The sequence below is a fragment of the Astatotilapia calliptera genome, chromosome 23, assembly GCF_964374335.1.
Source record: "Astatotilapia calliptera chromosome 23, fAstCal68.1, whole genome shotgun sequence".
In the NCBI taxonomy this organism is placed as follows: Eukaryota; Metazoa; Chordata; class Actinopteri; order Cichliformes; family Cichlidae; genus Astatotilapia; species Astatotilapia calliptera.
The window spans coordinates 14448497-14474082 of record NC_137443.1 but is presented as its reverse complement, the minus strand read 5'-3'; the positions used below and the strand labels follow the sequence as shown (position 1 = coordinate 14474082).

Below are 25586 nucleotides of genomic sequence, written 5' to 3'. Positions count from 1 at the left end.
ACTAATTCCAGCTAAATACCCACAGGTCCTGTAAAAGGTGATATTCAACACCTTTCTTTTTCTGATAGTATGGAGGGAAATAATCTGTTTCACTCCCTTTGACACGATGAATGAAATTAATCATTAATTCCTAGTTAAATAATATATATATATATATATATATATATATATATATATATATATATATATATATATATATATATTAAATTATAGCCTATTGATACGTTGGTTTGTTCTGTGAATGAACACAGCAAAAACAAAAGACCATAAAGCAGATGGGAGGGGGTGGAATAGGTTGTTTCCCATTAACAGAGACTGTCATGACAAGTTACTGTATTGTTAAAAATGTACTTAACTGCAATATATGTATGTATTTAACTTTAATATTTAACTGCACAACCACATGAGCACCAGATTTCATCCTTATGGGAAAATGATCTTTACAGCATTAGACACGTGTTACACTTTGCTCTTGTGACAGTGTTTCAGAGCATCTTTCAGTGCTGCCAGCACCATATCGACGTTCTCCCTGCTGCTGTTACATCCCATCAGTCCCACGCGGAGCACCTGGAAAACGACAAAAACATCCAATGTAAAACACACAGGCAGGAACAAATGTGTTTGGATGATGCATATTGGCACTCGATCATCATTTTCTCCTACCAAACCAACTGATGGTCCGAGCCCCCCAGAAATCTCCAGATTGTGTGTTTTCATTATGAAGCTTGTGATCTCTTTCCAGTCATATCCATAAGGAGCAACAATTGTAGTGACTGTTGGTAGCCTCAGACGCTGTAACAAACAGCTCATTATTCAATCTTATATAAGAAAGAGCTGCAAGCTTGATGTAAATTCCCATACAGATTATTATGATTATTCTAAAAACTTACCTTTTCTTTGACAAAAAGCTTGAGACCCATGCTCTCCAGGCCAGCATGGAAATATTCGGCTACCTTCAGATGTCGTTCCCATGAATTCTCCAAACCCTTAAAAAAATTGAATTATAGAATTAAAGCTAAAAAATTCACAGACAATTCGCAGACACTAGGGAGCTGCAAGTCCTTTACTCATCAACCATATCTCAATTTTCAGAGTACTGATCACAAAAGTGTGCTCTACAGCTGTGCTGTGAAGCTGCATGTTCAGCTAAATTCTAATGCTGGATGACATGAATATTTAACAGGGGAAAGTGTTTCATGTTCACTCTTAGACTAGTGTGTTAGCACTTTTCATATTAGCATTAGGCACACAATACCAAGTCTGGTGGGAATGTCACGTTGTTGGTATTCCAATCAAAGCAGTGGATAAATTAAATTTTGGCCTGATAACTGTTGGAGACTGTAGAAATATAACGATCCTAAAGTTGGTAGGATTAATTCTCTGAACATGATCATCAGTACAAGGCTGAAATATTTTAGCCTGCACAAAAGCCAAACATTTGTTCACTCATTAATTAATTATCTATTAATGAATTCATACACTACCGTGTGGCTGTTTTGACAAATTGCCCCTGACATCAACACTCTTGGGATCACTTAACCAAGTAAACCCCTCCACCATGGATCTAGAAAGCTGTGGTGGTTTGGGCATCTAACTACAAAAGCCACTTCCCTCTCCTCACCTGAGGGCTGTCTGATCATACCTGCTTAGACTCCTGTCCTGCAACTCAGACTGAGATAAGCAGGATAATAGATATTTCTCCCCCTCTATGGGATTCCCAAGACAGTTACTGAACCACATAGGATCCAGCTGCTTAACTGGAGCTTAACTGTATGGGCCATAAGAAGTGCTCAACTGGTGGGAGGTGTCTGCAGATTTCCTCAACAAACTGAGTTCTGCATCTGCAAAGTTCTGACTGCTGCAGCTGGACTAATTATTCTCTCTTTTTTGATTCAAGAAAAGTGAGGGGTCTATATTTCGCATTCACTCTGCAACTCATCTGTTTAATAAAAGTCAGGATTTTAATTGAAAATGTGACATTTGCTTAGTGACACCAAATGTTTTAGCTGCAGTGCTTTTATCTCAGGTTTCCACAGAGGAGATACGCTCTGTTTCCATTACTGTATTCTGTGCTTCATTAGTTAATTGCATAAAATGTTAAAACTGCAGGCTCATGAACCCTTTTAATTGCTAGACATGTCTCACCTCTTCAACAAGGACAGACAAACTTTCCCTCAGAGAGTAAAAAGCAGTGACAGGACCTGTGTGGTGATATCTATGAAAAGAGACAAAGCAATACCAAATGATCTTAGTAATAGGTTAAAAGTGAGCCTGAAACACGGTCCAGTCTGCAGAGAAAGTCTTACACTCTTGATGGCTTTCCATCACATCCCCAGTAGTTTGCCAGCCAACTCAAATCCAAGTAAAATGACACAGGCTTTGTCCTTCGGCTGAAGATTTTTTGGCTGTGGATAAATTTACCTTTAAATACTTATGGTACCCTATTATTCTGAATGAATAAAAATGATAAAAATGTGCAGTTCTTACCATGCTCTCTCACTGAAGGAAATCGGTGCTGTACCTGGTGGAGCATTCAGAACCTTTTGGGAGCCTGTATACAGGATATCTATCTCTAAAAGTACAAACATCGACAGAAAAATCCACATATATTATTTCATAAAATAAAGACTGGAAACATCTGGCAGGATTTTTCAGTGCACCTTGCTGGTCCATGTAAACAGGGGCTCCTCCAATTGATGCCACAGAGTCAACAAGAAACAGGCAGTTATACCTGCAAGCAAATCACAAAACACCTATATCATCTGTCTAGCTGCAGATGTGGTGATGGCAAAGTGCTGTGTCTTACTTATGGCACAGCTGTCCGATGCCATCTAAAGGATGCAAGACTCCCGTAGAAGATTCTCCGTGTGCCACAAAGAGCAGCGCAGGTCTGTGTTTGGATAAAGCCTGCGGTGAGATAACAGTGTGATTACACAAGTGGCAGCAGTGACAGAAATGATTAAAGTAGCCTGATAACTGGAGCATCAGGAAACAATACCTTTTCCATCTCTTCAATAGTGAAGCAGCCACCAGGAGGAGCCACTATAGTGTTTACTCTCGCACCTGCAGGTTTGATACACATGCGTTTTTCTTAATTAACTGTTTTTTTAATTACACCAATGAAAGCCACCTTAAAAAGACAGCAGCAGTAATACTCTGTATTTTTATCATCAAATCCTGTGGAAAGACCTATGGGAGATTATTTAATTATGTTCCACAATGCTCCGTTATTTTCCTAAAAGTCAGTATAATGCACTGCCTGACATGTTCGTTACTGTGGACATGCTGCAAATACTAGAGCAGCTAATGAGTATTCACCATAGACTGCATATATGGCTCATGGTTCCCTTATTGTATGACCTCAGTAAAAACCTTTCTCAGGAGATTATAGGTTCAGCTGCTAGCACAACATTAAGTTAATGTTTTAAACAGCTATGATGGCGTCTGTGAAAATGTTCAGCTTGACTTGCAGTGTGCTTTGGTGTCATGCATGTTGTGCCTGTCACAATTTGTGTAACCTGGAACTCACACAATGGCCCGGGTGGAGGCACAGTTGCGTGAGAGAGACAGTTTCTTAGGCGATTTCAGAGATTAGCAGATGGCACACATCAACTTTGCTGTACATTTGGAAAAGGCGTAAGGCGAAAGTATTCCACAGCAAAAGCTCTTTTTGAACAGTGCCCATCTGTTGTAGGAAATTATATTTTTGAATTTGGTTATCTTCCAGGATTTGTTAGGTACAAATGATACAATGAGCCTTACCTATCCTCTCTGCCATCTCAGCTGCTCTCTCCCCCCAGATTCCATTCACAGCTACAAGCACGCTTTCCCCGGGCTCCACTGCATTGAAGATGGCGCACTCCATAGCACTGTGGCCGGTGCCACTCACAGCTAGAGTCATTTTGTTTTGAGTCTGGAACATATACTGGATCCCACTCTTGATGTCGTTCATTATCTGTAATTGAAAAAGTTTGGTGTAACGAGTAGCGATCTGATGTTAGAACCATTCCCAATCTTTGTCTAGCACAGACAGCATGCAACCCAAATATAGATCCTAGTCATTGGTGTTAAACCTCTGAAGTTACCTCGAATATCTCTGGATGCATGTGTCCAATGACAGGGTTAGCACCAGCCTCCAAGATCCGTGAAGGGACGTTTGAAGGTCCCGGTCCAAACATGTGACGATAGGGAACAGTCAGAGGTTTCTGCAGGCATTTTGGTGGCGGTACAGAGATGGACGACATCTTCCCAGCAGTGTAACAAGCAAAACAAAACCGCAAAGAGCCGTGGAACCAGAGAAACCACACCTCAGCTTAACACACCTCTCTTTCTGACCAGTGAGCACCACAGGTCAGAAGACCATCATAACATGTTCTGCTTTTATCTTTCTCTTCTTATGTCAACACTTGTTGGTCTCTCTGTGTAATGAGCTCGTGTAGTTTGATTTGTTCTCATTTTTCAAGATAAGCAAGTGATCCTGCATGTCCCGAGATGTTAATCATTGACCACCAACTGAGTCTCAGGTTTAACTATTAAACTGCAGTGTTCCTAAAACATTAACAGAGTTTGTTTGCTAAAAAAAATTCACTTTGTAAGATGATATTTTAAATGCATTAATGAACCTTAATTAAATCTATTACATCTCGGGTCATTAAGAACCCAACAATTCTCTCATAAGGAAATAGTTGATGAGGAGAAACTCATTTTTAACAGGATGAAATCTCCTGTTAAAACAAGACTCACAGTGGACAGCCTTCTACTTTTAAATATCCTAGGAACCACAATCAAATCAGCAGTCTGTGAGTAAAGTGCTCTATTGGGAGAGTATGGCCCTTTAAGATTTGTCATTATTCAAGACCTTGTATGTGAGGAGAAGGATTTTAAATTAGATTCTGGATTTAACAGGGAGCCAATGAAAGGAAGCCCATATGGGAGAAATATGCTCTCACTTTACTCCCTGTCAGTCCTTTCACTGCAACATTTTGGATCATCTGAAGGCTTTTCAGGGAGCTTTTAGGACAACCTGATAATAATGAATTACAGCAGTCCAGCATAGAATTAATAAATGCATGAGCTAGTTTTTCAGCGTCACTCTGAGAAAGGATGTTTCTAATTTTAGAGATAGTGCACAGATGAAAGCTTTTGCTTGAGTATTCTTTCGAAGTAAATATGCGGCATCGTAATTACATTTTTCTGTGCAGTTAAAATGCTAAAGTTCAGCAGAAGTTTTAGTTTTTCAAATGACCCTTAGGCCAGTTTTTGTTTTCCATTATTATGAGGTCAATAACTTTTTAACCATCACTCAGTGAGAATCAGTGGTGAATTGAATATTTGAGGTTTATTATGACAGCTTGTCATTGTGCTTCACAGTTGGGCCTGATTTGTCTTCTGAGGGATGAGGAGATGCTTCCCCAGAGGTTCGGCGCAGAAGCTGCCATCTTCGTACACGAGCCGTCCCCTCAGGATGGTGGCGCGCACGGCCCCTTGCAGTTTGAGGCCAAGGTAAGGAGTCAGCTGATTGCACAGTCACAAACAGCAAACTGTTATACAAACAACACTCGTCAACTCATCATACAATGTTTATGTTAAAATTTTCTCAGTGATTGTATTTACCTTGTTTTTATGATGTATGTTTTCTTCTTGAATCTGTGAAACACAGCAAAGGATGAAAGACATCTGCCTCAGGATATGATGACTGTTTATGGTTTCTTACCTCAAACTCTCTCTCTGGGTCCCACACGACCAAGTCGGCATCATAACTGGGGGCAAGGCAGCCCTTCCGGCTGTCGAGGCAACACAGCTGAGCTGTTTTTTGGCTCAGGAGCCTCACAACATCAGGGAGCTGAAAACCTCGTTTACTGGCTGAACTCCAGAACAGAGACAAGCCTGAAAACGATGAGAGTAATAAAGAAGATCACTGAGAACTGAACTGAGACTAATCAAATCAGAGTTTTTCCACTCCTTAATTCTATTTGTCCTTTAATAATAAGATTGTATGAGGCGAAACACTGCGTATCACTGTCACGAGACGTGTTGGTGTCACACTTTGACCGCTCTCTCACTGAGGCAGAACAGTAAATGATTGCTTTAAACTGGAACTCGTTCATGTTTACCTTCCTGTGAACTTTGACTGACTGTCAGTGATTGTCAAAAGCATTATGGGGATATGTGGGGGCAGGGGGCAGCTAATCCAACCCAAAAGAAAAGAAGCATATCCCTGTAATATTCCACGGATTAGAATTCATTTGTAATCCATCCATCCATTTTCTTCTGCTTATCTCATTCAGGGTCGGGGGGTTGGAGCCTAACCCAGCTGTCATACAGTGAGAGGCAGATTACACCCTGGACAGGTCACCAGTCTGTCAGAGGGCTAACACACAGAGACATCATCTCTTCTATTCATATCAAGTGGTTGATTCTCACTAGAGCGTTCACTATTATACGAGGTACTATAAAAGTGCTGTGATTATAATTGTATTGTCTGAAACACTACGTTATGTTGCAGTAGTTGAGTAGAATAGTTTCTCCATCTGCAGTTACTATTGATGCGAATGCCTGTTAACAATTCACATTACTGTCATCCAAATACAGTTTTGGCATTTGGTCTTTCCATTGCACCAAACAAATACTTGGAAAGCTGCAGCAAGACCTCCTCAGGATACAGAACAGATCACGCATCTGACATGACATTAATTATGGAGGAGAGAGGCTTGCTGAGGCAGCAGTAACTGCAGGCAGGTGGCATCAACTTTGCCGGTATGATATGCAGAAGGGGTTGATGTAGGCTGCTGAGGTCCCGGGACTGTGGCAGACATTAAGGTCTGCCTGCCTTTTTGATAGTTGCTACTGAATATTAAATATTCTGCATTTGTGTTTGGACGAGTCAGTACCAAACTGTAAAGAAGAAATCCCTCCCCAAGCCTGTGTGAAGTCTCCACTGTCCAGTTTCTTCAAGTCGGTGGTGCAGGGGGAGTGGTCTGAGACCACCATGTCAATCTGTCCAGCTTTCAGCGCAGACCATAGCTGCTCCTGGTGGGGGAAAAAAAAAATTCAGTCAGAGAGTAGCTTTTTGTTGTTGTTTGCTGAAAATAGTCAACTTTGTGTCTTCTGTACATATGATTGTTTACTCGGTTAACAGATCCTCTGATGGGTGGGCAGCACTTAAATTGCGTGGCCCCTGCAGGTATGTCTTCTGCACACAGGCTGAGATAGTGGTGGGTGGTCTCCACAGTCAGAGGAGCTCCAGCCTGCCGTGCTTCCTCAATCAGTTTCAGTGGCTTTGCAGAAGACAAGTGAACTATGTGGCAGCGAACCCTGGAGCAGGGATATTATAAGAAACATCAGTGTCTCCCTTTGGTTGATTTTCTTATGGAATGACTATTTTTTTCCTGCTACAAACAGAACCTATACAAATATATGAACTATGATATTATGGTTATTCGTTAACATGATGATTTTCTCACCTGTACTGCAGGCAAAGCTCTGTGACAACACGAATAGCTTCGGTTTCCATGACGTCTGGCCTGGACCGCAAGAAGGTGGAGTACTGGCAAGGGTCTAACATGGGGTTGGGTAAGAAAATATCAGTGTTTATTAGTGTAAAAACAAATAAAAAGGATAAAGGATGAATGAATTTTGGACACTGACTACATTATATTTTTAAGTATTTTCATAAAACACTGTAATGATTGTTACCACCAGTCTCTCCTTTTCCTTCCCAAACGTCCCTCTCTGCATGAAACTGGAGGAGACAGGAGAAAAAGGCTTATTTTTTTATTTCATCTGGCAATGTTCTGTGTGCAAACTAAAGGCAAATCACACACAGAGTAAGAGAACTTAATGTTACGTTAAATTACCAGCAGGACGCTTCCTGTGCCTTGCAGCTGCTTCATGGCTGTATGTAGATCGCTGTCATTTACATGGGGGAACTCATCCACCCCGCTATGGATGAGAAAACACTTGAAGCCAGCCACTCCAGCCTGGATCATTGGACGTAGATGGAGCTGCAAGGAGACATTCATGGAGCGTTTTCTTTAGTCTTGATTTTTTGTGTTTGCTTTTTTACAACCTGGCCTGTTTGTAGAGTTCATCATGCTAAAGCTGTGCACACATTACCTGATTGCCAGGGACCACGCCTCCCCAGAAGGCTACATCCACAAAACACTTCCCTGTTGCCTCCCGCAGCTTCTCGTGAAAATTTCCAAGAGTTGTGGTGGGAGGGATGCTGTTTCTGTGTGAATAACAAAGGCCTGATGAGAGCTTCATGTCTACTGTTTAAAAATATTCTAAAATGGTCCCAGGCCAAAGCCAAAAATCTTTTCAGCCATAGAATAAAACATAAAACTGATAAAGACGACATGTTACGTTACTATTACTTTTTTCATTATTTGTGCTATATTTAACCCGTCAGGCAAGACTGCATCGTTATGTTTTGTTTTCTAGCTTTAAACTTTTTCCAGTTACCCTAAACTCATTCACTGTAAGTATAATTCTTAGAATAAAGTGTTGCTCACAAATAAAAATTTCAGCCTTGACATTTTAAACCAAGCCATTGACGTACAGTGCTTCTCAGATTCATTTTGATGTTTGCCTGAGGAAAACAACATTTTGCAGTCCGTTTACCCTGCACGCTCTGCCAGTGACCTTGTCTGATCAGACTGCAGGGACTGATTTCTGAATTGGTGAAGTCTCCAACTTACAGCGGCATGTCCACAATCGTCGTCACCCCTCCGGCTGCTGCAGCTCTGGTGGCAGTCCAGAAACCCTCCCAGGAGGTACGGCCTGGTTCATTCACGTGAACGTGGCAGTCTACAATGCCTGGCATCACCACGCTGTCACCCACATCCAGCACCTTCCAACCACAGAAAAGTTTTTTAAACAATGCAATGAATCAAGCATCTGAGAGAAATAAGATCTTCAGGAGTGTTAAATCAGTGAATTACAATTTTACAGACAGGCGAATTATCCTGAGCAGTGTTCTGAGAAGTGAGACCCAGCTTACCTGACAGGCCACATCCTCAGAAAAGCTGCAGCTCGAGACTATTTCATGTATCTTCCCATCTTTTATAACTACAACTGCAGGACGTACTTTGTCACCATCCAGCACCCTCGTACTCCTCACAGCACTGACTGTTGATCCGAGTTCCATGTTTCTTTTTTATTGACTGTTATTGAGTTGAGTACCCTAGACTCTCACTAATATTCCTCTGAACTCTAGATAAAATCTGAGCAGCTCAGTTGCCCTATGTGGAGGCACAACCCTCTACTGAACGGGCTTATTGACCTTTGTTTGGCCACGTGACATGCAGGGCCAGTCATGCACGGTTTGTCACGGAAAAGAGGGACCCAGGCGCGGTTCTTGCTCACAGAAACACAGTGCGTTTATTTACAGTGAAACAGACAAGTCCAACAATCCATTCAAAAGTGCAATTTTCCAATCGTGCTCGTCCCTTGCTCCCAGTGCGTTCCGTGTAGTAACTCCCTTAGTGTGTGTGCTCCCCAACTCGCTTCTCCGCTCGCCCCTCCTGGAGGAAGAAGGAAAATCCAGCGTTAGCCACACGCTAGCCGAATAACACACTCACACTGCTCGCACAGACTATACCAGTTCGGAGTAATAATCCCACGTCGACTGTCGCCGTGAGTCCAGGTTAAATACCCCTTTCTAGCCTGGAGGAATGATTACCAACCACTGGTCAGGTAATCAGCTGCAGGTGGGCCGGTGTTGTGCCAAAAAGTGATTGCCTGCCAAAAAGTGATTTCCAATGTTTCCGTGTATTTTTTATGTGTAATATCTTTACGTATGTTGGTAAATAGACTTCGGTGAACAGCGTTTACAAAGGGGTTATATATAGAATTAAAAGATTATCTGTTTTTTTCAAGTATCTTTATAACTCTGTGTTATTGTACTCACATTATAACCAATCCGGTCCTTTTCCCCCACTTACAATATTTTTACTGAACTATTGTAATATTTGCTGCCATTTCTGCTGTCTTACTTTTACAAAAGACATTTTTAATGTTAATGAGATTTTTTTTAACTGCATAAATAAAGGTTCTATAAAAGTCACTGCCAAAAACTGATTGCGGCTTCTACCTTGTTACACGAATGTTGTTTGTGGCTCAATATGACTTTGTGTCATCCATGAGGGATGCATTTGACATATGTTTCACATATTATAGGCCATCAAGTTACTTATAGCAGTTTAAATACGAGCAATCAGTTTTTGGCAAATACCGGAAATCAGTTTTTGGCAGACAATCACTTTTTGGCACAACACCGGCAACAGCGAAGAGGGACTCCCAATGACGACAGTCGCCAGGACACGCCTCTCCCACGGCGCGCACTTCCGTAAACAACCCCGAGGGCCAGGGAGGGAGAAGCAAACACATATACAGAAAACATAAACACAAGCAGGGTCGTCCGGAAAGGGCCGTCCGACCGTGACAGTACCCCCCCCCCTCTAATGGGAGCCTCCGGGCGACCTGGCAAACTTGTCCGGATGCCGGCGGCGGAATTCTCTCACCATGCGATGATCGAGAATGGCAGACCGCGGCACCCAAGAACGTTCTTCCGGACCGTACCCCTCCCAATCCACCAAAAACTGAAAGCCCCTACCGCGGCGCCGGGCATCCATTATGCGAGTAATGGAATACGCCGGGGCGCCGTCGATAATCCGGGCGGGTGGCGGGGGCCCAGGGGGCGGGCACAAAGGGCTGGTCCGGACGGGCCTAACCTGAGAAACATGGAAGACGTTATGTACCTTCATAGCAGGCGGAAGGGCCAGCCGGACCGTCACCGGGTTCAGGACCTCCTGGATGGCAAAGGGGCCAAGAGACCGAGGGGCCAGTTTCTTGGACTCAGTCCGAAGAGGGATGTGCTTGCCGGAGAGCCACACCCGCTGGCCGACCTGATAATCCGGAGCAGGAGTGCGACGGCGATCCGCCAATGCCTTGTTCCGCTCGGCCGTTCTCAAGAGTGCTGCGCGTGGCCCGCCAGACCCGACGACAGCGCCTAAGGTGGTGCTGGACCGAGGGAACCGCCAGCTCTCCCTCAGAGATGGAGAGGAGAGGGGGTTGATACCCCAGCGACGCCTCGAAGGGCGAGAGTCCAGTCGCTGATGACGTGCTGGCGTTGTGGGCATACTCCACCCAGGCCAACTGCTCGCTCCAGGTCGCTTGGTTCGATGATGCGACGCAACGCAACATGGCCTCCAGTTCCTGATTGGCCCTTTCGGTCTGACCATTAGTTTGGGGGTGGAACCCGGAGGACAAACTGACCTGAGCTCCCAATTCTGCACAGAACTCCTTCCAAACCCGCGAGGTGAACTGAGGGCCACGGTCGGAAACGATGTCCTGGGGTATGCCGTGGAGCCGAAACACATGCTGCGTCAGTAACTGGGCCGTCTCCAAGGCAGAAGGGAGCTTGGGCAGAGCAATGAAGTGGGCAGCCTTGGAAAAACGGTCAATAATGGTTAGAATGGAGGTGTTACCTGCAGAGGGAGGCAAGCCGGTGACGAAGTCCAGGGCGATGTGCGACCATGGGCGTTTTGGAGTGGGTAACGGTCGCAGGAGGCCAGAAGCAGGCGAGTTGGTGGTTTTGTTCCGTGCGCACACCGGGCATGCCGCAACATAGTTCTGGACATCGAGAACAAGAGAGGGCCACCAAAACAAACGTCGTAGAAAGGAGACAGTGCGATTTTTACCTGGGTGGCACAAAACTTGGCAGTATGTGCCCAGTGAATGACCTGACTACGCGCTGTGGCCGGAACATATAGTCTCCCTTTCGGGCCCGTGCCAGGGTCGGGCTCCTGTCGCTGGGCGTCCCTGACCACCTTTTCAATCTCCCATGTTAGTGCACCCACAATGCAGGTGGGGGGCAGGATGGGTTTTTCCTTCTCGTCCTCATCGGTCACGGGTGCGAACTGGCGCGACAACGCGTCTGGCTTAGTGTTCCTAGAACCGGGCCTGTAAGTAATGGAGAAGTGAAAACGAGTAAAAAAATAAGGCCCACCTGGCTTGTCGGGCGTTGAGGCGCTTGGCTGCCTGGAGATACGCCAGATTTTTGTGGTCCGTCCACACCACGAAAGGCTGCTCAGTGCCCTCCAGCCAATGTCGCCATTCCTCAAGGGCCCACTTGATGGCGAGCAACTCCCGGTCGCCCACGCAGTGCTTTCTCCTCCCAGCCCGACTCCTCCGCCAGGATCCAGAACTCCACGGAAAAGTCAGCAACACTCCTCCTACCTTCCTTCAGAGAAAACATGCGATGACCTGCAGCATCCGAGCTAGCGCCTTTATCAAACACACAGCGAAACTTGCTGAGAAAGACGTCATATGACACAGAGGGCTGGGTATTTAAAACTGCCTGAGCCCATTGAAGCGCCCGCCCAGTCATAAGTTGCACCAAATAAGCGATTTTAGTAGAATCAGAGGCAAAGGCACAAGGTTGCTGTCTAAACACAAGAGAGCATTGCGTCAAAAAACCCCGGCTCCTCCCCAACTCGCCATCAAATTTTTCGGGTGCGGGGAGTGAGTACTCCCGCTGCCGCGGTGGAGGTGAAGGAGGAAGCGGACAGGCTGCCGCGGCTTCCAGCGAAGGGGCGGGCTGCGTTGGAGCCGTATTAGGTGAGGAAATCAACATACCTTTAAGCTCTGTCATGGCTTGCAGAAGCGCGGTTTGTTCCTTTGAAACGTGCTTCAGCATTTCCTTGTGTCGCTCCAAAACCTCCGCTTGGATAGACAGCTGGCGTGAAGCAGAATCCGCTGGGTCCATGGTGGTGGGATTATTCTGTCACGGAAAAGAGGGACCCAGGCGCGGTTCTTGCTCACAGAAACAGTGCGTTTATTTACAGTGAAACAGACAAGTCCAACAATCCATTCAAAAGTGCAATTTTCCAATCGTGCTCGTCCCTTGCTCCCAGTGCGTTCCGTGTAGTAACTCCCTTAGTGTGCTCCCCAACTCGCTTCTCCGCTCGCCCCTCCTGGAGGAAGAAGGAAAATCCAGCGTTAGCCACACGCTAGCCGAATAACACACTCACACTGCTCGCACAGACTATACCAGTTCGGAGTAATAATCCCACGTCGACTGTCGCCGTGAGTCCAGGTTAAATACCCCTTTCTAGCCTGGAGGAATGATTACCAACCACTGGTCAGGTAATCAGCTGCAGGTGGGCCGGCAACAGCGAAGAGGGACTCCCAATGACGACAGTCGCCAGGACACGCCTCTCCCACGGCGCGCACTTCCGTAAACAACCCCGAGGGCCAGGGAGGGAGAAGCAAACACATATACAGAAAACATAAACACAAGCAGGGTCGTCCGGAAAGGGCCGTCCGACCGTGACACGGTTTGTATGAAATTTCACAAGTAGGACCATAAAATATACTGATTCTAGAGGACATATGACAAATTGTGAGCATGTTGAGTGGTGTCTGATACTGCATGTACTAATACTGATACTTTTTCTTTTAAAGGCATTTTCATACTTCATGTTTGAGACAGATTTTTTTCAGCTCCATTTAAATATTTCATTTAACATATTTCAGGGGGCTTATTTGAATGTCTGAATATAGTATAGTAATAGATATGATGACCAATATCACTTTTAAAATTAATTCAATTAAACTTTATTTATATAACGAAAACCACAACAGGAGTCATCTCAAGGCACTTTATACTGTAAGGTAAAAGGGCTACAATAATCTATTATTTGTTTGATCGTATTTTACAATGAAACGGATTTAACTTAAAAATGTAGATTTACACTTTTTTTTTTAAACCGAATCAGTTTTGAGCACACATCTGCGCCGATTCTGACAAGTATTTAAAAAAATAAAAATCTCGTGCGCAAATCCGACAGATGTGATCCTCCTCACCTGTCATCACTGCAGCCTGCTGCTGGCTTTGGCTGTCTGTGGGCGTGGGGTGAGTGTGAGGGATGGAGGCTGACAGGATTCAGCTTGAGCAAGCCTCGCCTCCCCTCATCCCTTCATCCTCCCGGCGATGCGCTGTGCGTTATGACGCCAGGCCGTTTGACGAGCGCATTACGTGGGGCTGTCAGAGCAGCACAGCAGCCGCGTTATGTAATGCATCGGGTGTTGCTGCACGGATCTCAAGATCTGGAGGAAAACTGACGGATGGCTGATTTGGTAACAAATAACCGCGTGCCGGCGTTTGACTGAGCTTACAACTACAATGCTAACTGTAAACTGTAGGAGTGCAGTGTGATAGAGCCTGACTGGGACATCGGTGCCCATCCCTGAGGTGCACAGACGTCTGGAGCCTGCGGAAGCTGCACATCTTTTTTTTTTTTCTTTAGCCGGCCGCTGGCGCGTCTCTGTTCAACGTGTTCTCTTATCTCAGTGGAAATAAACCAATGCGGGTTTGGCTGAGGGAAGAAACAACATCGTCTTTTGTTCTTTATTGCGTTGGTTTGAGCCAACAGCCGCTGAGCTGTGGTATAAACAATGGCGGGTCCCGAGCAGTCCCAGCAGCAGCAGCAGGTAGAGGAGAAGGCAGAGCACATAGATGATGCTGAGATGGCTCTGCAAGGCATTAACATGCTGCTCAACAACGGCTTCAAGGAAAGCGACGAGCTGTTCAGGAGATACAGGTAATTATTTTGCGCATTAATCGCTGCAATCTTGCTGAAGTCTACAATTTAGTGACATTTTTAAAGTCTGAAACACTATATACACAGTACAGTATGTCCCTATGGATCCACATATACCTCAAACGGAAGAATATTTTTTAAAGAACTTTACTATCTTTGAGGATCTGTCTGATTTATGTCACCACCTTTAAAATGGAAGTCATAGCACTAGAGTTGAAATTAAGAAACCAGGTGACAGATATAACAAGTTAAGAAATCAAAGAAAATGTTAAGCGATGTCAGTTACTTTATTACTGTATTTTCTATCATGAAAGTATTTGGTGATTTTGTAGTACATTGTAATAAATGTAAATCAGTTTAAATGTATTTTAACTTATTGGTCGAGATAAAACATTTTGGGATTTCAGCTTTAGCTCTGAAGAGTCGTGAAGGATAAAGGATATTTTTTCTGGCACAACAGATTAATGATACTTGTTTGTTGCAGCCCTACGTGGCCTCGCTAAATGTATGCACTGAGACACTTGCATTTTTCTCCTTGCATGTCAGACAGATAGTCCTTGGCAGCGGTCATGACAGCTTAAGATGAGACTTGTTTCTGCTCTGTTTGTGCCAACAGAAAAAGTTACTGTCTGCAGCTCCTTTTAAAAATGTTCATCTTGGTTTTGCAGGACACCCCAAAAATACACAAAAAGCATAATAAAGATTTTTTTTCTTGTTCTCTGGTTTTTTGTTTCTTCACAGGGGCCAGAGCCCATTGATGAGCTTTGGGGCCAGTTTTGTCAGCTTTCTGGTGAGTTTTCTTAGCCAGTAGTCCAAAAAAGTTGGTAGAAAAAATAGCAATGCACTGAAAGAGGTGTGAAAGATGCAAGAGCAGAGTTAAAATAATGGCCATCCCATCGCAGTTCACCCAGGTATTAGGACCTCATTGTCACCACTACATCCTCTCCTTTGATTTGCTTTTAAATCCATTAACATAATGGATGCTTCCTCCTCTCAAGATCAGCATCACTCTTGCAGTGAAGCACATTACTGAAATGCTTCAATAATGGCAGAAGGAGATTTTTCACAGCATGGTTGTCACACACACACACACTCACAGACACTGCTGTGTCACTCCCACTCGTGTCGACACTCGCACAGCATGATGTCATCCTCTGTCCCCAGATGCTAAATGGCCCTGAAGGCTGTTGGGGGTGCTGACATCTGACCAATCATTGCAGGCACTCACACATGCCCAGTGGCATTTAATGCATCATGCATAATATTATTACAAGCTAGTATAAAACCACAAAATTAATTTCTTATGTCAATGTAAGAAATTATTCTTGTTTTATATTTAGCATTTCACCCTGTGTGTGTATTCTGCTGGGCTGCATCTTTTCAGCCATCCCAAACACAGCTGCACAGATGTCACCGTGTTCCTCCATTCATTATTTTGTAGAAAGAGCCCTTTGTCCTTTCCTGCTTTTAAAGCTATTACATAATGCTCCTTCACTCTTAGATTGTAAGCTAGCTAATGCATAAAAATGCCTTACAAAACAATACAAATTCATATCAAGATAGTACTAATGTGAAGCAATGAAATATCACCAGACAAGGACTTTTTTCCTGCCTTTCACTGCAGAATGCCATGATGACATTTGAGGAGGAGAAGATGCAGACTGCCTGTGATGATCTGAGGACCACTGAGAAACTGTGTGAGAGCGACAGCGCTGGAGTCATAGAGACAATCAGGAACAAGATTAAAAAGAGTGTAAGTGCAACGCTATTAAAAAAAAGGAAGAATTCAAAGTGTATATTATAGGACTTTCTGGAGGGCGCTGAAAAAAAACTGTAGACAAAACTGATAAGAGAGCTTCCATTACATTTGGGGCTGAACTGAAATCCAGAGATACTGTTAGTACAGATTTAGATGGATTCCACTGTTGCTGGCATCTTCTTGTATCACGGCCGGTACAGGCTGCAATCCAGATAACTATGTTAGGATCCTCAGCTTTAGGCGTAAGGATGCAGGCAGCAATGAGATCATGCCAAACTCACTCGCAGATTCAATTAGTACTCCTGGGAAATTTAATCAACAAACTGGGTGAGGAGTGGAGGGTCATTCAGGAAACTCCCCGTCCCTCATGCCTGCCAACCGCTGGGGAAACGAGATGCATGCTGGCAACTAAAGACGTGTGCCTGTGTGTGCGTGTTACAGATGGACTCTCAACGGTCCGGCGTTGTTGTCGTGGACCGCCTGCAGAGACAGATAATCGTCGCCGACTGCCAAGTATACCTTGCTGTGCTCTCTTTTGTCAAACAGGAACTCTCAGGTAATAAACAAAGAACCATCACAAGCCGGTATGATCTGAATCTGCATCATTCATGAAGTAAACCAGTGTGTGGGAAAGTGGGGGGTTAGATTGCTGTTGGTCTATCATGACTAGGTTTGCTTGATTGTTGAACTTGTACTTGACATTATAATTCTGATTATTTTGCATGATTCATTAACTTAACGAACCTGTGGGATGTTCTTGAACTTTAAATTTAACTCAAGTGAAAAGCTAAGAGAGGTGCAAGTGGTGACAGACACAGGGTTGGATGTTAGTGCCCTCAGAGGAAGAATCTTGTTGTTTTGGTTAGTAAAGCCTGTCCTGCAAGTGCAGTAGATGGTCCATGCTTGTCCACGACCTTCAGTGTAAGTGTCTTACACCGGAGGTCAGGCAGCAGACTCACCTGCCTTGGCGAATCTGTATAATAGCATAGATCAGAGTGATGGAGATTTGTCACCAAACACCCACTTACTCATATGAGTTTTGTTTTAAAAAGTGTTAAGCGATTAATGAAATAATAACACAGAAATTCAGCTCAATGGTTCTCAGGTGATCCTCATTTCTTATGTAATTTGCCGCCTGAAAGATGTGAGAGTGCAAATGTCTGATTCTGTCAAGATTAGACGTTCAAAGATCTGTAGCACGGAGTCTGTGTAATATCCATGTGAGACTGTGTGAGATAGTGCAAGTAACTGGAGAGTTCACAGTGATTAAATTGTCATCTTTTGTCCTGTTCTCCTGCACACTCTACCAGCTTCTTCTGATTCTCAGCATTTTTGTTACAGATCATACACCAGCAGTGTATTTCCAGTATTTCCAGCAGTGAGAATCTTGCTACAGCAAACTAAATGAAGTATAGTTGTTTCTGGTCTGAAATTGACACAATTTGGCACTTAATAAAGTTAAATATTGAGTAAATGGTAAGAATTTATAGTCAGGCCTAAGACTTACTTTCATGGATGGGTTGTTGCAATCAGTTAGATAAATTAGCAATAAATTCAAAACCATAACAGAAGATTTAGAGTTTTTTATAGTTGTCTTCTGGGTTTCTGGGTTTGTTCTTCCACCTCAGCATGTCGGTGCAGAGCGTCCTCCAAAATATCTTATTTCCTGTTTCCACTGACAGCGTATATCAAAGGAGGCTGGATTCTCCGTAAGGCTTGGAAAATGTACAATAAGTGCCACAGCGACATCAGCCAGCTGCAGGACGCCTATCAGCGGAGGTCCTCTGGGAACCAGGATTCCCTCTCAGCAGACAACGCCAACCACAATACACCCGTGGAGAATGGTGTCACAGCCGAAGCCCTGGACCGCCTCAAGGGCTCAGTCAGCTTCGGTTACGGCCTCTTCCACCTGTGCATCTCCATGGTACCGCCACACCTGCTCAAGATTATCAACCTGCTGGGTTTCCCTGGGGACCGACTCCAGGGCCTCTCCTCCCTTATGTATGCAAGCGAGAGCAAGGACATGAAGGCCCCTCTAGCTACGTGAGTGAGCGGAGGTCTTACCGTTTATTACATCAGGCTCATTTCTACAGCAGGAACTCAGAGCAGAAGTTTTATATGTGAGCAGCTCCCTAATCTGCTGTTTCAGACCCTCTAATTCCATTGCAGAAAAGGACGATCCATAAAACTAAACTGAGGTGACATATTTTGTTAGTTTAAACAACATAAATATTAACAACAATAAAGGGAACAGAGATGGTTGATGGTTGATATCTGATGGTGACATTTCAGTGTAAAAATACTGCTATTTGAGCAATGCAGCTGCTGTTCTTCATCATCTTTTAGAAATGTTTTGTGCAACAAGCAAACAGTGCAGTTTTTCATCGGCACTCAGAAGTACCTTCATCTAAGCATGTACCCTTTCCCTTTTTTAAAAAAACAATCCTGAAGAGGTCCAGTGGAGGCAGTTACTGTTACTCAAACAGCATGCAAAGATGCCTGCATCCCTAAAATGGCCCACAAGTTCCTGCGGTAGAAAATGACCTTTAGGATAATAATATTATTATTAATAATAATAATAATAAACAAATTAGGAATTGCTGAGTGGTTCTTAATGGTTCTGTTTAAGCTTAATTACTTGTTAATTATAGCATATAGTAAAAGATCGTCACATACGAGTTCTTCTTTTCCCCCTCTTCTAAATTTAAAACAGTCTCACCAACGGTCATTTAACAGCTATTTTGTGGTTTTTGATTACATAACATAGAGCTTGTTAGCCAATCAGGGTCCTATCTTCACCCTGGAAAAAGCAGCTGATAATAGAGTCTCACTAATAGGTTTATTTGAGAGCTGCGTGTCAGCTTTGGGAATTAATTTTTAATCTCAAATTTTAAGCCACATTGACAAGACGTTTATAAGCTTAATTCCATTTCAGAGATTTAGACTGAAGTAGTGAGAACTGTTATCTGACCACCCTGGGCTCAATCTCCTGTTTTGTTGCTCAGGTTGGCCCTCTTGTGGTACCACACCGTAGTGCTGCCTTTCTTTGCTCTGGAGGGCTCGGATACGCATGCAGGGCTGCTGGAAGCTAAAGCTATTCTGCAGAGAAAGTCGGTGGTTTACCCCAACTCCTCTCTTTTCATGTTCTTTAAAGGACGAGTCCAAAGGCTAGAGGTATGTAACCTTTCGGTAATGGTCAGCGACAGATCAGTCAGCAAGTCCATATTAGCTGCAGATAGTTTATTTGTGTTGCGCTCCATGAGAAATACACAGTAGACAAAACATTCTTCACTGTAGTAGAGTATGAAAAATATCATTCACCTCTCTGTGTTTTCAGCACATGCACTTAATATGCATGTCAGACGGTTCATTAACTCACCAGCATCTAATCAACCACCTACTGATCCATCACCCAGCGCATGCATGTAGTCTGTCTAACATGATTACCGTTACCTGTTGGTGTGTGTGCTCTCTCCTCTGTCCCCAGTGCCATATCAACAGTGCTTTGGCCTGTTTCCATGATGCATTAGAACTTGCATCAGACCAAAGAGAGATCCAGCATGTGTGTCTCTATGAGATTGGTACGTGTTTCCTCATCAGGTTAGTCGTGACATACTGGCTGTTGGCGCAGACTGCAGTGATAGATTAATTGCACTCTGCCTGCTTTTCCTTGAAACAGGCTGGTGTAGCATGATAGAGCTGAACTTTGAGGATGCATACAGGGCATTCGAAAGACTGAAGAATGAGTCTCGCTGGTCACAGTGCTACTATGCGTATTTGACCGGAGGTAGGTCTGGCATACACTAACAAGCGACACTGTTAGGATGCTGTTCCTTTTGGTTTAGCTCCTAAATGGTCCTCTTTGTGTGTTTTTTCAGTGTGTCAGGGTGCTTCAGGAGACCTGGATGGAGCAAGTGGAGTTTTCAAAGACGTGCAGAAGCTCTTCAAGAGAAAAAACAACCAGATTGAGCAGTTTGCTGTGAAAAGGGTGGGCACTCTGATGACACCTTTTTATCTTTTCTTTCTTTTAAACAGAGTAGAGCTAGTGACGCTTCACTGCACAGCTGAAGTCAACTGTGACATTTTCACAGGACAGAAGTTACATCTAGTACCTGATTTAATTCATGGATGGTACAAAACATGAACATAGCCATCACGACTAATGAGTAGCCACATTATTCTTAGCCAGCGAGCATGCCCTGGATAAGCCTCATTTCTATAATGATCATATTTTACAAGCTGGACGTGTATTCAAAATGTTTTATTCAAAATGACTGTGAGCCTGTGAGGACGGTGTTTATTGAGGTCAAAGGAGAAAAGAGCCAACACCCATTTTCCTATAGTCTTAAATACAACTTAGAATAGAATACAATAGAATAGAAGGACTACTTTACTGTCATTCAGCATTCATTCATTTAAAACAGTGCAGGAACAGTGTTTCTGCCACCCTGAGCACCACCTGCTGGACAGTAGAAAGAATGCAAGACTAAGGCGACTTGCTTTCACTTTTCAGACTCAGAGGTTAAAACCATGTTTATAAAATTTCGTTTCTATGGATTTTTTCAGCACCCTGGTGGCTTGTGAAGGTACTGCATGTGGACAGAAAGGCAATATTTATAATAAACTAATAACTTAATGCTCATAAAATAAACCTAGTGTATATAAGTTAAATAATCACTTCTCTGGTCTTAGACCTCCAAAAATATTTTGTTTTTTATTTTGAGTTTAAATCATGGAAGCGAGATCGCGGATACAAGCGGCGGAAATGAGCTTCCTCCGAAGGGTGGTGGTCCTCTCCCTTAGAGATAGGGTGAGAAGTTCGGCCATCCGGGAGGGGCTCAGAGTAGAGCCGCTGCTCCTCCACATCGAAAGGAGCCAGCTGAGGTGGTTTGGGCACCTGACAAGGATGCCCCCTGGGCGCCTCCTGGGGTTGGTGTTCCGGGCATGTCCCACCAGGAGGAGGACCCGGGGCAGACCCAGGACACGCTGGAGAGATTATATCTCTCGGCTGGCCTGGGAACACCTTGGTGTTCCCCCGGATAAGCTGGAGGAGGTGGCTGGGGAGAGGGAGGTCTGGGCCTCTCTGCTTAGGCTGCTGCCCCCACGACCCGGCCCCGGACAAAGCGGATGAAGATGGATGGATGGATGGATGGATGGATGGATGGATCATGGAAGCTCTCAGGTGGAAAAACATAAGCTGTCAAGAGAGAGTTAGCCTCAACAATCAACTCAACAGAGGACAAAAATGAATCCTTTTAAACGAAAAGAAGGAAATATTTAATCTTACTCTAGTTTGTTGATCAGAGTTTAAAGGTTTGGGTTTCACATTGGGTTGAAGCTTTCTTCAGTTTAGAAATGGAACTGTTTCCTCTTCTTTCTGGCAGCTATTCCCCCACAGACACATTTTAACAGCACAATCAACCATTAAAATTGTAATTAAAAGCAGTAACATTAGCCTTTCAAGTTTGTTTTAATCATTTGAGAGTTACATTAAAAAAGCCTTTTTATGTAGCAATCCTGTGTAGTTCTACGTACAATAATGACTGGGAGTGTCCAATAGGACTTTCTATTAAAACCAAAAGAAATCAGTTTCTGTGCCAAGTAAGTGTTTGTGGTGGTAAGTGGTGACCTCTGGTGAAATATCTGACTCTTCCACCGTACGACAGCCTCTCTAATGTTTTTCTATGTTTTCTGTCTCCTGCCTGCAGGCTGAGAGACTGAGAAAGATGTCGCCCTCCAGAGAGCTATGCATTCTTGGCGTAATCGAAGTTGTTTATCTGTGGAAAGCACTGCAGAACTGCTCCTCATCTAAACTGCAGATAATGAATCAGGGTGAGTGTAGCCCATACAATTCAGATCAGCATTATCTTTGTCATCATCTATCCTGTGTAATCATTTCCTGTTTTGGGGGGGGGGTTCAGTATTGCAGACTATAGATGACACTTCGTGCAGAGGCCTGAAACACCTCCTTCTCGGTGCCATTCATAAATGTCATGGAAATATGAGAGACGCTGTTCAGGTATCAATCCGCAGCGACACACTGAGAGGCTTTGCAGTGGATCCACACTGGCAGATTTACTCATTTTGCTCTTTTTTGTGGCCTTCCAGTCATTCCAGCTGGCTGCTAGAGATGAGTACGGACGACAGATCAACTCATACGTTCAGCCGTATGCCGTCTATGAGCTGGGATGTGTACTCCTTGCAAAGCCAGAGGTCAGCTTGCTGGTCACAGCTTTTAGATTTTTTTTTATTTGTCTGAGATGTTGGATATTGTTGCGACTACGTGCCTAATTATAACCCCATGGTTTTTGTGCTGCTATTCAGACGGTGGGAAAAGGTAGATCACTGCTACTTCAAGCAAAGGTAAAATAATAAATTATAAGTTATTTGAATTAGAATGAACTCATTTGCAGTTTTCTCAAAAAAAACCCATTTTAATACATGTCTATATTATGTTTTAGGAGGATTTTACAGGCTACGACTTTGAGAACCGGCTTCATGTTCGCATCCATTCAGCCCTGGCCTCTTTGAAGGAAGTAGTGCCTGTGTGACTCCAGACAACTATGAGCATCAATGGCTGAATTTATAAGCCGTTCAGAGTAACTGTTTGATGTATTAGTGAAGGATTTGGGGAAATACATGTTTGTTACCCCACCCAGTCAGACTGACAACCAAGTGTCATCATAAAAATAGCTAGTGTGGCTATTACTAGCAGGCTTAAAACTATGCCTAAAGTTTTCAAAGTTATACTTTTATAGATGTATATTGTTAGCCAGCAAGTTAGCCACCAAAACCTATGTTGTTGCTGCATGGTGCAAGAAATATTAAAAACTTTAGGGCAGATTATTTTCATTGTATGATGAGGTGACTCATATACATCAAGCTAAAATCTAAATAAGAAATTCTGGGAGCTTTACGAATGTGTTTCTTTTAGTTTACATCCAGCTACGATAGCTGTTTTCACCTCCAAGGCATCCATGTCCTGTTTCTGGATATGATCCACGTAGATGAAACTAAATGAGTCCTTATCCCTGGGGAAAAATAACAAACAAACTCATTTCCTCCAATCTTTAACTGTTCCTTTAAGTGTTTTTCTCATGCATATGTGTAAGCTAGCTTGTAACAGTGTACCTCATTAACTTGTGTATTTGGATGACTTTAATGAAGCCTCTCCCTTCAGTGAGCAGTTTACTCAGCACACAACCTCTTAATGAGAGTGGAATTCCCTCAATAATAGTTTTAAAACGGATAAGATACAGTTAATATTGCTTTTACATTTGTGCCATCTCACTCCAACTATAAAAAAGAAAATGCTAAATTAAATTCAGTTGTTTGTTTGTTTTTACCACATAACATATTGTGAACAGGAGTGAGTAAAATTTAATATTTGATATATTTAATACATTCTTATACAGACAGATGACAAATTAATGGAAAGAGAGCAGTGGTGTTTCTATCGTGTCACCTTTCGGAATTTTTTTTTAAAAAATCAGCAGTTTTGAATAAAAAAGCAACAAAGCTGAATTTTAGTAACCGACGGTTCAGCACTATGACATCAGCAACGGCCTCTCTGCGGCTATGTTCCTCGCAAGTGGGCCCTGAGGGGATCCAAGAGATCTGTTATGCTGTGGAAGGTTATTTTGATGTCTTGGTTTTTTATTCACTTGTTCTCTTAGAGATATGAATCACTGCAACTACTTCAAAAAAACTGCTCAAATAAACCCTAGATTTTTGCATTTCAGTACGGCTTTATCCTATAATGGAACAGTTTAATCCTTAAAGGCGATTCCAGGGTGACAGTGCCTCCATCTATAAGACATGAGGGTCACAGAGTTGATCGATAAGTACAAATATCATGCGAATCCCATCGTATGGCCTCATTAATTACTAATATTGGCTTTTCCTTTAATTTGTCACCTGTCTGTAAATTATTAAATAGCTTGCTAATGTTTCAACTGTCACTTCAGTGTTAAAATCGTGCTTTTGGTGACTAAATTTTAGTAATCTGCCTGTGGACTTTGAACAAAACGGACACTGAAACAAGTCATACCGTGTCACACAGTTTCATTACTATTCACAGTGGAAATAAACTAGCAAACTAACATGGGAATAGTTAAATAACGTCACTGGTCACCTAATCTTACAGCGGCTCAAGTAGCTGGAACTTTAACAAATGAGACGACCACACTTCACAATGCCCTCATGGTGTTACTATGTGAAGACACTGGGCGTGGCTCCTGTGCACTATGCATGGCATGGCAGGGTAACAGTGGCTTTAAGACTGTACTGAAGTCAAATGTACCTGTGTGTCCAGTCCTGCATATATATATATGACAGTATTATAATACAGTACCTTCTGTGCTGTCATGTTACCTCTTGAAAGGTGCTGCTAAATGTCAGCGTAATAAACATATATTACTAGTGACTTCTTTTGTTAGTGTTTTAGTGATTGAAGCTTTTGAATTAGTTCTTAATAGTGGCACGTTTATATATTACATAAGAGGAGGTGCACTTTTTACAAGCAGTATTTATGCTGTTTTTAGTTTGACTGCTGTGATGGCTGGCGTTAGCAGCTGAATTGACTCAGTATGATCTTGTATTGGACAAAGAACATTGGTGAGAGTGGTTTTGACAACCTTTTTAACCAGTTTAACACTGTACATATGAAAACTTCTGTGCAGAGAACTGCCTTTTATGAACAAGCACTCCGAGGCTTTTGTTATCCGAGCAATACAAGCAAATGAAGGGTATCATATAGTCATTTAAAAAGGCTTTCCACACTGACTCTGTGTTTTTCATCACATCACATTGTAAAATTAAAGGTTTATTTTGCTGACATACCTGGTAAGACAGTGCTAGTCATCCCTTGTGGCTGTGATGGATATAACATGTGGTAAATGTTGAGCAGTTGAATGCACCCAGTACTTCTGTCACCGAAAGATTTTCTTTTGTCACGAGATTATGTTGGAATTAAAGTTACAAGTCAGGATGATGGTGTTCAAATGTGTCACTGAACAATAAACTGTTCTCCATTAATCCAGGTAAACAGTGTGTGTTTTTCTCTTCCCTCTGGACTGAAATTGCACCTTCGAAAAGTGATGTTGCACCGATGACTTTTGGTAGACACACAATAACTGCACTTTCAAGAAAATGTCTGTGAAACTGTTTGTTATGCTGTCAAGTTTCTATGTATTCCCATTGAATTTATCTTTACTAACTCC

General features: G+C 43.2%; 3 protein-coding genes and 1 long non-coding RNA gene across 5 annotated transcripts; 1 reads left to right on the top strand and 3 right to left on the bottom strand.

The window, feature by feature from the left end:
- Nucleotides 1-363: 363 nt before the first annotated feature.
- On the bottom strand, nucleotides 364-4465 carry agxta (alanine--glyoxylate and serine--pyruvate aminotransferase a). The gene is made up of 11 exons (XM_026158338.2): nucleotides 4086-4465; nucleotides 3763-3955; nucleotides 2999-3063; nucleotides 2807-2907; nucleotides 2661-2731; nucleotides 2488-2572; nucleotides 2307-2405; nucleotides 2146-2215; nucleotides 891-986; nucleotides 664-792; nucleotides 364-567 (listed from the first exon to the last, which is right to left on the bottom strand). Exons 1-11 carry the CDS (start codon nucleotides 4242-4244, stop codon nucleotides 460-462), a joined length of 1176 nt encoding a protein of 391 aa, XP_026014123.1. The 5' UTR covers nucleotides 4245-4465; the 3' UTR covers nucleotides 364-459.
- Nucleotides 4466-5319: 854 nt separating this feature from the next.
- LOC113016934 (allantoinase, mitochondrial) lies at nucleotides 5320-9281 on the bottom strand. Of its 2 annotated transcripts, none has more exons than XM_026160140.2 (11): nucleotides 9002-9281; nucleotides 8700-8851; nucleotides 8116-8230; nucleotides 7857-8003; nucleotides 7696-7741; nucleotides 7464-7557; nucleotides 7128-7314; nucleotides 6891-7029; nucleotides 5714-5886; nucleotides 5614-5646; nucleotides 5320-5540 (listed from the first exon to the last, which is right to left on the bottom strand). In XM_026160140.2, exons 1-11 carry the CDS (start codon nucleotides 9146-9148, stop codon nucleotides 5511-5513), a joined length of 1263 nt encoding a protein of 420 aa, XP_026015925.1. In that variant the 5' UTR covers nucleotides 9149-9281; the 3' UTR covers nucleotides 5320-5510. The 2 variants fall into 2 exon arrangements, with proteins under 2 accessions (XP_026015925.1, XP_026015923.1); XM_026160138.2 differs by having other exon boundaries at nucleotides 5320-5514.
- Nucleotides 9282-9355: 74 nt separating this feature from the next.
- LOC145424221 (uncharacterized) lies at nucleotides 9356-9719 on the bottom strand. Its single transcript, XR_013905241.1, has 2 exons — nucleotides 9602-9719; nucleotides 9356-9524 (listed from the first exon to the last, which is right to left on the bottom strand). It is a non-coding gene; the product is annotated as an uncharacterized LOC145424221 (long non-coding RNA).
- A 4355-nt stretch (nucleotides 9720-14074) lies between these two features.
- Nucleotides 14075-23688, top strand: LOC113016982 (tetratricopeptide repeat protein 39C-like). Its single transcript, XM_080297341.1, has 14 exons — nucleotides 14075-14606; nucleotides 15348-15396; nucleotides 16231-16359; nucleotides 16807-16921; nucleotides 18048-18408; nucleotides 19371-19539; nucleotides 19853-19946; nucleotides 20045-20152; nucleotides 20244-20353; nucleotides 22074-22197; nucleotides 22287-22384; nucleotides 22474-22578; nucleotides 22690-22728; nucleotides 22827-23688. Exons 1-14 carry the CDS (start codon nucleotides 14461-14463, stop codon nucleotides 22914-22916), a joined length of 1737 nt encoding a protein of 578 aa, XP_080153467.1. The 5' UTR covers nucleotides 14075-14460; the 3' UTR covers nucleotides 22917-23688.
- The last annotated feature ends 1898 nt before the right edge of the window (nucleotides 23689-25586 follow it).

Coding starts and splice junctions, on each gene's coding strand:
- agxta (XM_026158338.2), bottom strand. CDS start 4,244: ATGTCGTCCATCTCTGTACCGCCACCAAAATGCCTGCAGAAACCTCTG. Junction 3,956..4,085: donor TGCATCCAGAGATATTCGAG/GTAACTTCAGAG, acceptor TTTCAATTACAG/ATAATGAACGACATCAAGAG. Junction 793..890: donor AGCTTTTTGTCAAAGAAAAG/GTAAGTTTTTAG, acceptor TGTTTGTTACAG/CGTCTGAGGCTACCAACAGT.
- LOC113016934 (XM_026160138.2), bottom strand. CDS start 9,148: ATGGAACTCGGATCAACAGTCAGTGCTGTGAGGAGTACGAGGGTGCTG. Junction 7,742..7,856: donor GCACAGGAAGCGTCCTGCTG/GTAATTTAACGT, acceptor TGTCTCCTCCAG/TTTCATGCAGAGAGGGACGT. Junction 5,887..6,890: donor GATTTCTTCTTTACAGTTTG/GTACTGACTCGT, acceptor CATCGTTTTCAG/GCTTGTCTCTGTTCTGGAGT.
- LOC113016982 (XM_080297341.1), top strand. CDS start 14,461: ATGGCGGGTCCCGAGCAGTCCCAGCAGCAGCAGCAGGTAGAGGAGAAG. Junction 16,360..16,806: donor GGAACAAGATTAAAAAGAGT/GTAAGTGCAACG, acceptor TGCGTGTTACAG/ATGGACTCTCAACGGTCCGG. Junction 20,354..22,073: donor AGCAGTTTGCTGTGAAAAGG/GTGGGCACTCTG, acceptor TCCTGCCTGCAG/GCTGAGAGACTGAGAAAGAT.